Source organism: Salvia miltiorrhiza, chromosome 1 (assembly GCF_028751815.1).
Source record: "Salvia miltiorrhiza cultivar Shanhuang (shh) chromosome 1, IMPLAD_Smil_shh, whole genome shotgun sequence".
NCBI classification, from domain to species: Eukaryota; Viridiplantae; Streptophyta; class Magnoliopsida; order Lamiales; family Lamiaceae; genus Salvia; species Salvia miltiorrhiza.
In genome coordinates, this window is record NC_080387.1 from 28,428,370 (window position 1) to 28,443,247 (window position 14,878).

Consider the following 14,878-nt stretch of genomic DNA (forward strand, 5'->3'; position numbering starts at 1 on the left):
GAAAGTCTCACAGTCACAATTGCAGATTTAAATCAAATTCATGGCAATCATTAAGGCGATAATGTAGGCCATCTCATATTTTATTACAAAAATGGAAATAAAAAAGTGGGGCAAGTGTTGCACTAAAACAAGCAACTCTACACATATGTCCAGAGCCGAGTACCACGTGGCCCAGCCGCACACCGGCTCCACTGACACGTGCCCTTCGCACAATTTCCCTCGCAAGCCTTGGACCAATCAGAACGCAGAAACAGATCGTATCTCCAACACCTCTCTCAACCACGAGTTCCGATACTCCAACTTCCAGCCGCCCTTCCTCCGCCACGTGGCTGTTTATTGGCTCTCCGTTTTCTTTAATATAACCCAACTTGACATTAACAAACATTTTTTCCCCCAAAATTCAAAGCGACAAATTCTTCTTCTGTTCAAAAAGCCTCTTTTGCTCTCTCTCTAGAACTTCCTCGATTAAGAATCAGAGTTAGGGTTGCTGGACTGATTTTGTGGAGCCGAGATTTCTTCAGCGGTGGATTTTTCTACTCGATTTTGCGGTGAGTTTTCTAGCGCGGTTGGCTGAGTATTAGTTAGTTACAGAGCATGCTTTAATTTGTTTTTTTGCTGTTGTTGGTTTGGAATTTGGATTGGTGGATCCACTCTGTAAAATAGAGCTGCTTAGATATTTATATCGGTAAAGAGGAGATCGAAACTTGTTGATGAGTTTTTGTTGGTTATGTGCCTTAGCTTTGAGATTTTAGAGGATTGGGGGTTTTGGTGTGATTCAGTTGATTAGTTATTTTAGATTTACCTATGTTGAAAATTTTCACTTGTAGTGACTTCGTATTCGGCTGAAAATCACCGTTTCATTTTGGCGTGTGCTAGATTCTGTTCTCGCAGAGCTGCTGTTTTTCGCTTTCTATTATGTAATTCCCGATGCTATGAAATTGAGGAACTTGATTTTGTTGGAATTCTTTTTCCTAATTTACCTTGTTGATATTCGTTCTTTTCTTGTTATGTTGTTTCCTTCTCTCTGTTTCGGGAAATAGGCAGGTAATTTCATGTACCAGGGAAGATTATTTAAGTTTCAATAAGTGAATTCTAATATTTTTTATTTCATTGGTTGTTTTGCGGGTTTTTTGATGGACGGAAAGGGAAGATTCGGAACTAAATATGAAGAAAACGACATACGGTCTGACTGCAGGCTGAGGATTCAAGGAATGTCGGACTTGTTCGCTCATGAGGTAAGTTTAACATAGATAGCTGGGTCCTGGTTGCATCATTCGTGAATATTTCTTCTCTAATTTCTGCAATGTTCAGTTCTTATATCTTCCACTCATCATATGGAAGTATTTTCTGCAGTTATTACAGCTAAAATTCTGTAACTGCTGTTACAGTGTGTAGACATTGCTTGGGATGATTTCTTCCTGGATGATGATCGTACAGTGCCCCATCATGGTTCCAAGAGGCCCGCTGATCATTCCACTCTGGGAGAAAACAACAAGAGATGCCGCCGTGAATTATCTAGTATTTCGAATAATACTGGAGAATCTGCCACTAAATATGTTGATCACAGAAAGGAGAAAAGTGAAATTTCACCTCTGAGTAATACAAGGGATACTATGTTGGAGAAAGATTCATGGTCCAGCAAACCGAGTGGTCCATTTACTTCTGGATCTGACAACGAACTAAACAAAGAAGCATCAAGTTTGGCTTGTGATAGTGCCATACCATTGCCTCATGGCTTGAAGAGTAAAAATAGAGACTTAAATATTAGTGAACTCCGTAAGCATGACGCCATTCTCAATAACAATACCAGTCTAGTTGATGACAGCCCGTTCAGTTTCCCGATTGGTGATGTAAATCATACTGGCAATGATAATAGTTTCTTTGAACATGCTCAGAACAAAGATTCTAGTGATCTCCTGTATTGTGGTTGGTCTGAAATAGAGAACTTTGATGATATCGACAGGATATTTAGGTAACCATGATCCACTTCCTTGCACACATTTTATTGTTTTCATATTCTCTTCACTTATGCATGTGCCATTTCAGAAGTGATTCAACGTTGGGCCTTGGGGTGTGTAAAGAAGATGAGTTGAGTTGGTTATCATCATCACTCTATATAGGCGGGCCTGGGGATGATCTAAAGTCAGATGCTAAGTTTCCATTACCTGATCCATGCGAGGTGAAAACTATTTCAGGGAAACATGACTTCTCAAATGGAAACTCCCCAAATAATTTTGCCATGACCAATGCGCCCATTACATACAAGGATTGTTCTTGGACCTCAGAAAAGTCTGATTCTTATACGTCTTTTTTGATTGGACCTGATATTGAGGATAGCAAAGATGGATTCGCCCCTCCGGAGCAGGTAAATATATGCATATGTTATCTGAACCATGCTTCTGTTCTCTTATAATTTTCTCAACAGTTCTGGAAACGACTTCAAACACTCATCGCTGTCTTGATATTTTGCAGGGAATAGGATCCAATGCTAATAAACAGCCGAGAATTTCAACTAGCAACCATTTCAGAGCAGGCGATCCTGCAGTGGTAAGTTGGGTGTCTTTCATTATTGTTTGCTTTTGTTAATTTTCACTCAGCTTTTGCACATGATAGTGGAATTAATATTGCATGATCATCCACCTCCTTTAGCTGCAGCATGGAGGAGTATGGGATTCTGCGGTTTTTGAAACATTAACTCTATTTATGCATCTGTATGACCTATTGTAACCTGTATGACCTTATAATTTTATGATATTCTTTTCAGACCAGTAAGCACAAAAAACAGATCAAGCTCCAGAGTCAACCTGAGAGTAAAAGCAACGTACATCGTCTTGAAAATGGTGGTCTCGCTCAGATCAGTGATCTTCAAAATGAAATCATGAAACCTCGTTCTGGCTTGACTTCTGACGAGGCTTTGGCATCACTTCATGTGCAACAACAGCCACTTACTCCGGCTTCCGATTCAAATAGCTGTTTAGAGAATCCAATCTCTAACATGCACATAAAGGACAATCATCCGTCTAATCCATCTTCTGTAAATCTGGAACAACCAATTGTCAAATCTGAGACCAATGACTTGGCATCCATTTCTTCAAGGGACTCTCACCATGCATCAGGCCAATTGCAATATATGGACGGTTTTCCTGGCCCTCCTTCTAAGGAAACTGCTCTTGTAGCATGTGGACAAAGAGAAAAGCTAGAAAGTTGTCAAGGTAATATAACCTCTGAACTTGACAGCTTGAGAACTGGAAGTGTGACCATCCAGGCCTCGATGTCTGATCCTGGCTTAGTAGGGAAATATGAGAATCACTGTGATCTCCAAGGAGTTAGCTCTGTTACTGCAACTGAAATGGGTTCCTCAAATATGCAAGAAAGCTCAACAATGGTTCCTGATTTGGATGATATTTCACTGGAAGCAGCTAGTTTTCATCAGCTACAACTTGTTACAAAACAGGTATCTACTTGATTCCTAATTTAATAAATCTCCTATGGTCCCCATGTCATATAATACTAGACCACACTTCTGCACTTATCTGCCTCGTATTGTTTTGGTCTAGATTATTTTTCTAAGAGTGTTATCTCTTATTGTGAGAAACCAGTCTTTCAAAAGTGATGAATATGTAACATGCCTATCTGTTGAAACTAAACTCTTCCATTTTTGGTTTAGTTGGATATAAGGACAAAGTTATGCATTAGGGACAGTTTGTACCGTTTGGCTCAGAGTGCTGAACAAAGACGCAGGAATCCAGACCTGAACGATAGCTTTGGAGATGAAAGCGATGTTGCTGGTGGAGCATCCGAGGCCGAAGGAACAAATAGGTAGATGACTTGCTTCCTGATTTCTTTTGTTAATTGCTCCTGTTCAGTTTGCAGTGACTTATGTACTCTGCTTCCTTTTAGGTGCACCGGTTTCATGGATATTGAAACAGATACGAACCCCATTGATCGCTCAGTAGCGCATTTATTGTTTCACAGGCCTACAGATTCATCTACCACTCCCGCCCGTGACTCATTTAATTTCAAGTCGCCTAGTGCAGTAAGCCTCTTTTGCAGTGTGCCATGAGCAGGTTCATGGGTCTGCTGCAAGGCCGACCATGTTGTCCGACAGTTTGGTGAGTGAAGGAAAGGTGTCCGAGGTATAGAAGGTGTGTATGACTGCTGAGAAGGAAATGCTCGAGCGAATATGGTTAAACGGCTGTAAATTATCATGTTTGAATATTGTTCAGGCTTAGTTAACTTAGCACACACCATGTATAGAAAGTGCCTTAGATCATATAGCAAATTCCCTCATATTTTTGTTGTAATGTTTTTCTTTCCTTGCTTCTAGTCTGCTATGGTGACAGCCCCATGATTGTCTCTTTTATTTTGTTTTTGTTCTTTTTCGATCGTTGTATTAAGCGTTACTAGAGAGACTTCATCACGGTTCTTGTTTACCTTTTTGTGTGCGTATTATGTCGTCGAGATGAATCCAGAGCTGTTCGATTTCAATAATACTTGGATTTGGATTTGGATTGTGTTCATGTATAAGGACTTATTTGATCTCTTGTAGTATTTTTAAGAGTCAATACATGAAACCATCCCTTCTCATATAATAGAATAAAAGGTATCCATTACGATAAAAAAATGTCTAAGCTTGCATAATTACCTCTCAACAAATCCTCCAGGTTGAAATTAAGTAAATTCCTTGTCTTTCCCCTTTCTCCTCATTGCAATGTATCATCACCATAGATGAGAATTATAGTAAGAATACATCCAGTGAAACAAGGAGAAATTTGAGCTGGATCGCTGCAAACCAAGCTGATAAAGATAATTTCTGAGCTTGCCATACCAGACCTTTGATGTCTACTTCAATCTATAGAGGGATTTCTGAAGTTTACACATGTATATGATCGCAATATTATTATTGTAAATACTGGTAGGGATGTTCGTGCATGCGACACCTTCTAAAAAATAATAATTTTAAAATTTGTCATTGATATAAATATTGAACGCAAGTTTTTTGATGCAAAAAAATTTCGTTTTACTCCCTCCGTCCCATTACAAATGTCTCATTATTTTTGAACACGAAAATTAAGAAATGTGTAGAAAGTAGATAAAGTGGGTTGATGAAAATTATTTAAATATTAGGTATAGAGAGAAAATATATTGTCAAAAAATGAATGAGACATTTGTAATGAGACAGAGGGAGTATCTTTTTTAGAAATAGCGCTAAAGAAATAAGAGCAATTTTTTCAATGTATGAATTTTATGTAGAACACATATGAATTCGATGTATAAAGGTATGAATATATATATATATATATAGGGTGTGGTTCTAGAGAGAACTACATTATTTGTGAGAACGGGAGAACCATCAAATCTAATGCATCCACTGTAAAAATTAATGCATTCGCTGTTAAAATTAATGCACTAAAAAAATTAAAAAAAAAAATGCTCCCTTCAGGATTCGAACCCAGGATCTGCATTCATCCAACAAGATGATGCATCCACCGTAGATCTTGATGATCGAATGGCTGAAAATAGTTCTCCGGTCTTCTTTTATTTATGGTTCTTTCTTGAACCTCTCCCTATATATATATATATATATATATTTGACATTAAACGTGCTTATACTGCATTCTCGGCTGATCATTCAATGATCAACGTTGGGTAACGATTGCGATTAACTTTCTAATAGTTTTTTTAGCACAAAATATCCTGTACACACTGGGTGTACAGTTCACCCAGGTTGACCCGTACCCAGATCCTGACCCGTATGTTAATCCAAATCGCATCCTGACCCAAATCGTATAAATGACACTATTCAGTTATACAAATGACACCGCTTATAATTGACAATGTTCAATTATATAAATGGCACTATAACATCTTAAAATATTATAGTGTTATTTTCAATTTTATGGTGTTATTTAAAATATTATAGTGTCATTTACAATTTTATAGTATCAATTACAGGAAGTGCCATTTATATTTTTTAATAGTGTCATTGTATAGCATAATAGTGTCAATTACATGTAGTGTCATTTGTATAATCGAATAGTGTTATTTACACGATTTGAGTCAGGATGCAGATTTGTATCAGGGTACGGGTCAGGATCTTGAAGACACTTGAATACTAGATAAAATTCTTGAAGATACTTGAATACTTGACAGAATTCTTGAAGATACTTGAATACTTGGAAGGATACTTAAGCTCTTTAGTTCTGGCAAGACTTCAACTTATGATACTAGAAGAATACTTTGAGCTCTCCATTCTTCCACCACTTCAACTTATGACCTCAACACCCTTATTTATAGATGTAGCAGATGGGTTTCATGGCCTTAGGGTTTAGGTGCCAATAGGCCCATATATTTATTTATATTAAATATTAATTATCTATCTATTTAATTTAAAAATAAAATTCTATTTAATAAAATAAAAATTATAATTAAATATTTAATTTATAAATTTACACGCGACACGATTTAATTCCACGAATAATTTTTTAATTGTCTACCCAACTCTACAATGATATAAGGAACCCAACGAATGCTTCTCTTTATCAGTTTTGACTAATCATCGAAGACATGAGAATAATGACGGAACCATGTGAAATCAACGGAAATATTGCCATTAATATTAAGAGGCCTTTTGGATTGGATCAAAGAATTATTTGTTAATATGTCGTAAAGCATTGTATAATCCGTTGTCGTCCAGCGGTTAGGATATCTGGCTTTCACCCAGGAGACCCGGGTTCGATTCCCGGCAACGGAATTTTTGTTTTTGCCGTTCTTTTTTCTTTTTCTATATATTTATTGATAATTCAATCTTATTGTCGAGGTTCCTATATTTTCCTAATAATTCACAAAAAAAATTGTGAACGATGCCAAAATAATACAGTCCTCAACTTATTATACTAACTAGTTTACAACCGTCGTGAAATTATTAGTTAATAATAATAGTGAAATAATATACAAAAATAAGATTTTTAATTTTTAACTTGATTTTTAGTTATATACAACATAATTATTTTCAGAATAATAAAAAATTATATATGTAAACTAATGTGTAAATTTTTCAAAATTTAATTATAAACACCACATGTATGATTGACAAAACAACCAAGTTTCATGCAGTCCACTTGGATATAAATTGCATTCGGTTCAAACTATTTATTTAGTTTGAAAAAATACACAATAAATTCATCGTACATATAACAATCATTTGACCAAAAACATTGAAAATAATATTGGAAAATACAATTATATCTAATCATTTGAAAAATACATATAATGTGTATCATTTAATATAGGCTTTCTAATTAGTGAAAGGTGATTTACCATTCATTCTCTTCCAAAACACATATAATATAATAAAGTAGGACATTTTTAACATACAACTTAAGGAATATGACATTTTTACCTATTAACATATAATAATATCTGCTAATTGTGTACCTGTACTGCTGTACCCTTCTCAAGGCGTGAAAGGTGATTTACTATTTATTCTCATTCCAAACACATATAGTACTCCCTCCGTCCCACTATAAGCAGGGGCGGAGCTACACTGTATAATGGTGGGGCAATTGCCCCCCCTCAATTGAGTTCTATTATACCCCCATATATATTCAATGTTACATAAATATCTAAGTTTGCCCCACCAAAAATTGTGAAAAGTAGGGGCAAAAGTTAAAAGTCAAATAAAAGATATTTTTCGGTGTTAGATGAAAGAATTCATACGTATCTATCTAACAAAAAGGAGTAAATTACATTCAAATAGATAAACTAAAATAAATTCAATTCAAAAATTGCACAAATAAAGTATTATTCCTAATTTACACAAATTTTAATTATTTTTTATATTGACAAAACAAAACTCTTTTGGTATTTTGAAACTCTTCTTTGTTTTTAAATATTGATTTCGTCTTACTTCTCCAATTTCTTATCCAAGTGAAGCCCCAATGTATATTCAATAATCTAATTAATTTATTGAATGATCATTAACTTTGAATTTTATAAAAGTAAATTTTTTCTATAATTCGTTCTAATCCTCAATTTTTTTTTTTTACTTTTCTAGCTTTCCTTTTGGCATAATTATTTGTTTATTATTATCAGAATTTTAGTAGTAGTATTTTTATTAGTAGAATTTTAGTAGTAGTATATGGGTCTTCCTTTTACACACATGAATCTTGTTTGAATTTTGTTGTAAATAATAATTCATAATTATATATATTTACATTATCCAAATTCCAAATTCTAAATTCCAAATTCACAAAATTATAGAATTATTGTGAGAGGACAAAGGGAATACAGAAATATATATACCTATGGCACTGTAGAAATAGCTTTTTTGCCATGAAAATTATAAAAATTCAGGTTCAAAATAGAACGAGAGATCGTCGTTGTCTTGTTAATTATATTGAGAAAATTTATTTTTACAATTAATAATGAGTTCATATTACTCAGTTTCATGAGTGATCATAGAGAATTATTTGTGGTTTGTAATAATATTATATTATATTATATTTATATAAATTATTTTAGTTATTTTAAATATTTTGCCCCCCAACGCCTTGGGGCCTGGCTCCGCCACTGACTATAAGTGAGACTCTTTCTATTTTGGGTGTCCCACCATAAGTGAGACTCTTTCTTTTTTGGGTAAAAGTTTTACCCTTTAAACACCTTTCACTTTTTCATCTACACACAAAATACACATTTCTTAATTCTCGTGCTCAAAAAAAGGGGTCTCACTTATAGTGGGACGGAGGGAGTAGTAATTTCTGCTAATTGTGTGCGCTTATCCATTAATTATGTTTAACTATTCAAACCAATTGTCTGCATGTACCCTTCTCGAGGCACATCAAAAGAATTTCACTGTACTTGTTCTTGTCTTAAATTCATATATAATATCTATTTATTTCTCAAATTGGTTTAAATTTATAAAATATGTGGTTAATCAAATAAAATTTAAAATAATATCCCCCCCCCTCCCAAAAAAAAAATCACAAAACATACATTAATACTCCCTCCATCTACTCATCTACGAAAAGTTGTCATAATTTGTCATTTTAGTCCGTCCACAAAGAGATATCCTAATCTATTTTTATTAACAATGTGTGGGTCATTTTCTCTACTCGCTAATTTGTGGGCCATTTTCTCCATCACCGATTTAATTAACTTTTTCATTTTTTCTTAATTTGTGAACCAATTGCTCCACTAACTAAATAAACAAGTTTTATTAAAGTTTGTGTCACCCTCCCTTTGGACATCATTTTGTCGACGGAGGGAGTAATAAATAGTACTCTCTATTCACGAAAATTGTAGTCTTATTACTCCTTTTGTCCCACATCACTTGACCTAATTTTCTTTTTGAGCCGTCACATCTGACTTGGGTTGTTTCCTTTTTAAGTAGTAATAAATTTTTAATACAATATATATGAGCACACATACTTTCCACTACAATATTACTCTATTTAATAACCGTGTTAAAAAGAACTAGGCTCGATCAAAAAAAAAAGTGAAATGGGACGGAGGGAGTACTATTTTCATCCGTCCACAAAAATTATACTTTTTCCTCTCTCACAAATTATCTTTTAAGTATTAATTTTAAACTATATTCACACTCAATAATCAATACGTACAAAAAAACAACTTTGAACTATTCATTAAACTCGTTTAGTTCAAATCACACTATAATTTTAAGGATGAACAGAGTATAAATAACAAAAGATTAAAAATAAATTAAATTATTTTTTATACCACTCTTTTTTCTATTAACTACATCAAGGCAACAAGAAATCGGCAATTAGTTATGGAGCAAACTCAAGAGAGATGGAATTGACGAATGAAGATAATATTTTATAGCACAGATGAGATTTCTCCAAGCCAACGGCTATGGAAGTTGAACAACACATAATCCCAAGTTGTTGAAATTCAAATCTAAAGGTACAGAATAGCAATTTTTTGCTAATCAAACTGCTGTCTAAGTTGCATTTCCGTTTCACTCTTCCAAGTCGCGTGTGATGACTGACCCTTCATTCTCTTGCTCTTTTCCTTATCTTTAATGGCTGAACCCTTCTTCTTCGCTGTGTCCTTATCCGAATCTGCCGGAGGAGGTCGATCACCGCACATAGGGCAGACCATTCCCTTCGTGTGAGAATAGGTTTTCGGAACCCCACATGCCAAGCACATTCTGGAAACACCGTGTTTACATATTAAGCACACATTTAATTTAATACTATGGTTCAAAGAATTAAATCGCGAGATTCAAGAAGTATATGTTTGGAATACACACCTCAAGAGCTCAGCAGCATCTTCTGCATTAGGATTGGCAACAGTTGCCACGCGTTTCCCAACTTTTGTGCCGATTGCAGAGTCACTGGATTGCCCTTCAGAGGCTTTGCCCACAATATCACTTCGCACTCTCTCATGGATCCCAACCAACTGCGCCTTAGATTCCAACACGGCTCCTGTGAATAACAAAGAATATATAGTGGAATATGTCTTACAGCGTCGAAAAATGAAGCAACAGAAGCATAGACAAAGATGTTGGGTACTATACTGCTCTCCTCTTCATATGGCTGGAAAGACATTTTTACATCTGTCGACATTACTACCTCCTTTGATATTAACATTCAGTCAACTTAACCATCAGAATCATCTAATCCAAATCCAATCAGGAATACCATACGTGTGACTATGTGAAGTCGACAAACCAAATAGGTGACATTGCAAGTGCGGATGAGACAGGAGATCGGACAAGACACATTGCACAAAAACGGATCAGCAGAACAGCTAGGAGTAGCAAATCACTTGCTACAATCAGGCAAAAACAAACGTGCTGATTCTTCTAGATTGTCATTGAAATCATGCACAGAAGAAGTTATATTAATCCAAATGTTTCAAATTTCAACACCATTAAAACATTTCTAATTGGCATAATGTCTGAACTAGCTTTAGTGGGATAATGAGCTTCACACAAGCCAAATCCATAAAAGTGAATATAAATGGATAAACGAAACATAAAAGAAAGAAACTTTATGCTCCCCTACTGCGTCATAAAGACAATGTCAAATTATTGATCTTCTTTTACTCCATACAAAGAACAAAAGGGAACTGAACCATTCTAAAAAAATTCACGGTTTATTTTAACCATCTGTGTGCATGAAAAGGATATTAGACTGAACTAAGGAGAGACGATTGAGTAGTGCATAGACTATTATATAGTAGTTATCATTATCAAACACTACGGATTTACTTGATAGCTTTTCGTAAAATGTATAACATGTCACTATTAGCTCATACAATACAGATTCAGAGATGAAACATTATTTATTCCACTAGAAACTCAACATCAAGATAACCATCCTTGCAACTTCAATCAAGACAGAAACTAAACTAAAACCCCATAAGCCCATAATTGCGCAGATGATGCAGAGCTCAAACAAAATTTCAAATTCCTACTCCAGAAACAAATCCACGCATCCAAGTGAATCTAATGAAAAGAAAAAGGGAAAAAAGAATGCCTAGACATCCATACTGACAGTTTCAACACAGAGAGAGAGTGATATACCTGAGGGCGCGCCTTTCTTCTCTTTACGCTGTCTTCTACCCCCATGCCTCCACCGCTGCACATCCTCTTTCACCGCCTCTTCTTTAACACTATTGTTCAGGAACTGCGGCGGCCCCTCAACCTACAACAATTTCCCCACCAGCCAAAAGAGGGTGAGAAATTCGAGTTTAATCCCTAATTTCAAAAAAATAGAGAAAGGGAAAGCGAAGAAACATAAATCAAAGAGAGTGATAAGGAAGTATTGATAATAACTTCAGAGAAGGCGTCGAGAGCGGAGGGCAGAGAGGAAGAGGAGGGCGGATCGGAATCGAACAAGGGTTTGTAGGAGCGGGTGGTGCGGGGAACGGCGTCCACACTCTCATCGTCGGAGGAGATTTCATCTTCTGACAATTGGTGGCGGACATCCTCTTCGTCTTCGTCGGCGGAGGAGTAGCTTTGTAGCAGAGCTAAGCTCATCGTTGCGGTGCGGCTGTCTGCAACGGCCGTCGCTCCCAGATTTTCCGATTTCAACTTCCAAACCATATAATTTATGTTTAATATAACAAAACTTTCTCCCTTTAAATATTCTTTTTTTTTTCCCTCATTCTTCACAAAATAATAATAATAATAATAATAATAATAATAATAATAATAATAATAGAATTTCGTCGCTTTTCATTCCTTTTATTCACACTAAGAATAATATTATCCTTCTATTTTTAATATGATAAATTATTATCTTTTATTTTTTTATTATAAATTTATCAATCGAATAGAACACACCTTAAAAAATTATTGCTTTTATTTTAGGACATGACCTCATATATTATTAGTATTTTTTTTAAATAGTGAAATTTTTTTATCCACTTAAATGATGCTCTCTTATGGGACGAAGAGAATATATACATTGGAGGATGAAAGTTAAGGGTTCTTGCATTTTCAAAATTTTGAAATTGGGATATATCCAAAGCAATCTTTAATTTTAAACAATTATTTTAGGGGTTATTGCCATAAAATACATCAAGTTTGCCAATTCCCCCCTCCCCGCCAATCCCCCTCACGCAGCAGCTGCCTCTCACTCTCCACCTTCTCTCTCCCTCCCTCGGTCCTCCTCCTACCGCCGCCACCGGACGACAGCGTCGTCGGCGGAGCCGGCGGCCCTGCCTTCTCTCTCTTCCCCCTTCGACCTATCTCCCTTCCCTCATTTCTCGCCACCCTCTGTCACTCTCCTCACCGCGCCGACGATCTTGGCCGCCCGTCACCATCTTCTCCTGCCCGGCGTCGCCGTCCAAACGCCCTTTCTCCTTCAATTCACGGCAAGACAACATCCACAGATTCCAAGCTTAGCAGTGAGAAGAACAAGACTGTATTCCCCCACCCCCGCCGGCGGACGAAACCTTCCCCTTTCCCCTACTGACGGAGCTGTCGTTTGAGCTTCGCGCAAATAAAATATCATGTACCCACAACTAGACTAGCTAGTGGTAAGTCCAGAGTCGAATCCACAGGGAACTGAGCAGTAACTCCTCCTGCAAGGGTGTCACTAAAAGGGTTTTGTATTCTGCAGTGTTCTGACCACAACGTGCATATGGGCAGAACGGGGTTTCCAACCTAAACTGAAATAGCAAAAGTAGATAAATCAAATAACAAACAATTCTGACTTGGGTTTGAATCACTAAACATGAACTAGACACTCGATCATTGGTGCAAAGATAAATCACTACACTCGCATACCAGTGGTTATAGGCATAAGAATTGTTGTGCCCCTATTGTCACTTGTCACGCACACAAAAACCCCTTGCCCAATCTATCCTTTCAGTTCATGATCCCTTAGAAGGGTCAGCTAATGGAAATCATCTACCCCGGGCAACATTCACGCTCTCTGCGATGGCCTATCGCTAGTTGTGCTTTGCCCAGAATGCTTTAAGATCTAGATAGACCCACTTGACTCTTACGTCGATATTTCACAGCAGTCACGGCTCCAACACTCGTTGTACTATTTTGGAGGTCGATGGCAACTCGCCTTATGCCCAAATTATTACTTGTGGCCAGAACTTTCTAGTTAACTAGTGATCAATTAATTAACCAAGTTGTTACAACCCTTTTGGAATCAAACCTAGTGTATCGGGAATATGCTCATACAGTTATTATGCCCAAATTAGACCTCTCGAGTTCATTTGTTCATGCTTAGATCATCTTGCCCAAATCAGAATATAAAATTTAGCCAAGCATAAAGTAAATAACACAAGCAAAAGACATAAAAGAAAACATAAAGTAAAAACTGAAATAGAAACTTACTTAAGGCAAAAGGGTACTTACGGCCAAAAGTGCCGCAGAAAACATGAACAGAAAATTAAACAGCTATGCCCATAAGGGGCGACTACTCCTACCTAACTATGGAAAGTAAAACTACAGCAATGGTCTCTCAAAATTCGTGCCTCCCTCTCTGCTCTCCCCTCTTGAATGGTTCACAGCTATGTGGTATTTATAGGCATGAGTTAGGGCTACTCAGGCTGGGCCCAAAGGAGTGGGCTGGAATTAGGGCTCCTTCTGCCCGAGATTGCATCCTGATCTGAAGGTTGATTTGTTCTTATCCAAGCCTCAAGGGATAAGGTTTTTGGATTTCTTTCCTTATCTACATCTTCTGATCAGATTATGCCTTTGCCCACAACACGAATTTATGTACTCCATCTCTTGCACTCTTATTCTCTGCCCCGTCTGTACCTTCTGCCCACGATCATCTTCTGGTGCAACTGGGTCCCGAACGGTACTTATGGGCAAAGGGTCGGTTTTGCCTTGAGCAACTCCAAACTTTATCTAAGCTTTTGTAACCTGCTGCTCCAATCTCCAATTGGCTCTGTAGCTGTGCTCATACTTCTTCCCCGAACCGAAGTCGCATTATGCCCAGAACCTTCTTCCGATGCAACTGGATCCCGCGTGGTACTTATGGGCAAAAGGGTCGGTTTGCCCAACATCCTGCTTTTCGGACTTTTGGTCTTCAAAACAAGCTTTTGAGTGTCCCAAACTCCTCTGCTTCAAACTCATGCCTCTTTCGTGGAATGCAGCAGCATTATGCCTTAAAAGCGCCTTCTGCCCAAAGAACGGGGCTGCCCTGGAACTACGCCCTCCCAGGCGACTGACTCTAGCAAAACAAAGGAAAAAGACTCTATCTAGACCTAAAACACACAAGAAAAATGAGCACAAACATGGGCTCATCACCAACCCCGCTGCCACCACTTCCCCTCTCGATCTCTGCCGCCTTCACCCAAAGTTTTCCAATTTGCAGATCTATAATTGAGCATGGTGAAATTGGTGGGTTTGGTTGAGTTTTTGAAGAAATTGCTGGTGGGG

The 14,878-nt window shown here is 37.0% G+C and overlaps 2 protein-coding genes and 1 non-coding gene across 6 annotated transcripts; 2 read left to right on the forward strand and 1 right to left on the reverse strand.

Annotated features, from left to right (window-relative positions):
• Positions 1 to 295: 295 nt before the first annotated feature.
• Positions 296 to 4,507, forward strand: LOC131018341 (protein LNK1). Of its 4 annotated transcripts, none has more exons than XM_057947079.1 (8): positions 371 to 548; positions 1,140 to 1,235; positions 1,389 to 1,972; positions 2,047 to 2,365; positions 2,473 to 2,547; positions 2,765 to 3,454; positions 3,668 to 3,819; positions 3,901 to 4,507. In XM_057947079.1, exons 2-8 carry the CDS (start codon positions 1,212 to 1,214, stop codon positions 4,061 to 4,063), a joined length of 2,007 nt encoding a protein of 668 aa, XP_057803062.1. In that variant the 5' UTR covers positions 371 to 548; positions 1,140 to 1,211; the 3' UTR covers positions 4,064 to 4,507. The 4 variants fall into 4 exon arrangements, with proteins under 4 accessions (XP_057803052.1, XP_057803062.1, XP_057803056.1 ...); XM_057947073.1 differs by having other exon boundaries at positions 1,146 to 1,235; XM_057947069.1 differs by having other exon boundaries at positions 296 to 1,235.
• Positions 4,508 to 6,682: 2,175 nt separating this feature from the next.
• Positions 6,683 to 6,754, forward strand: TRNAE-UUC (transfer RNA glutamic acid (anticodon UUC)). The gene has a single exon. It is a non-coding gene; the product is annotated as a tRNA-Glu (tRNA).
• Positions 6,755 to 9,816: 3,062 nt separating this feature from the next.
• On the reverse strand, positions 9,817 to 12,253 carry LOC131018361 (uncharacterized). Its single transcript, XM_057947091.1, has 4 exons — positions 11,804 to 12,253; positions 11,552 to 11,672; positions 10,274 to 10,448; positions 9,817 to 10,171 (listed from the first exon to the last, which is right to left on the reverse strand). The coding sequence occupies exons 1-4, from the start codon at positions 12,071 to 12,073 to the stop codon at positions 9,946 to 9,948; spliced, it is 792 nt and encodes a 263-aa protein (XP_057803074.1). The 5' UTR covers positions 12,074 to 12,253; the 3' UTR covers positions 9,817 to 9,945.
• Between the last annotated feature and the right edge of the window lie 2,625 nt (positions 12,254 to 14,878).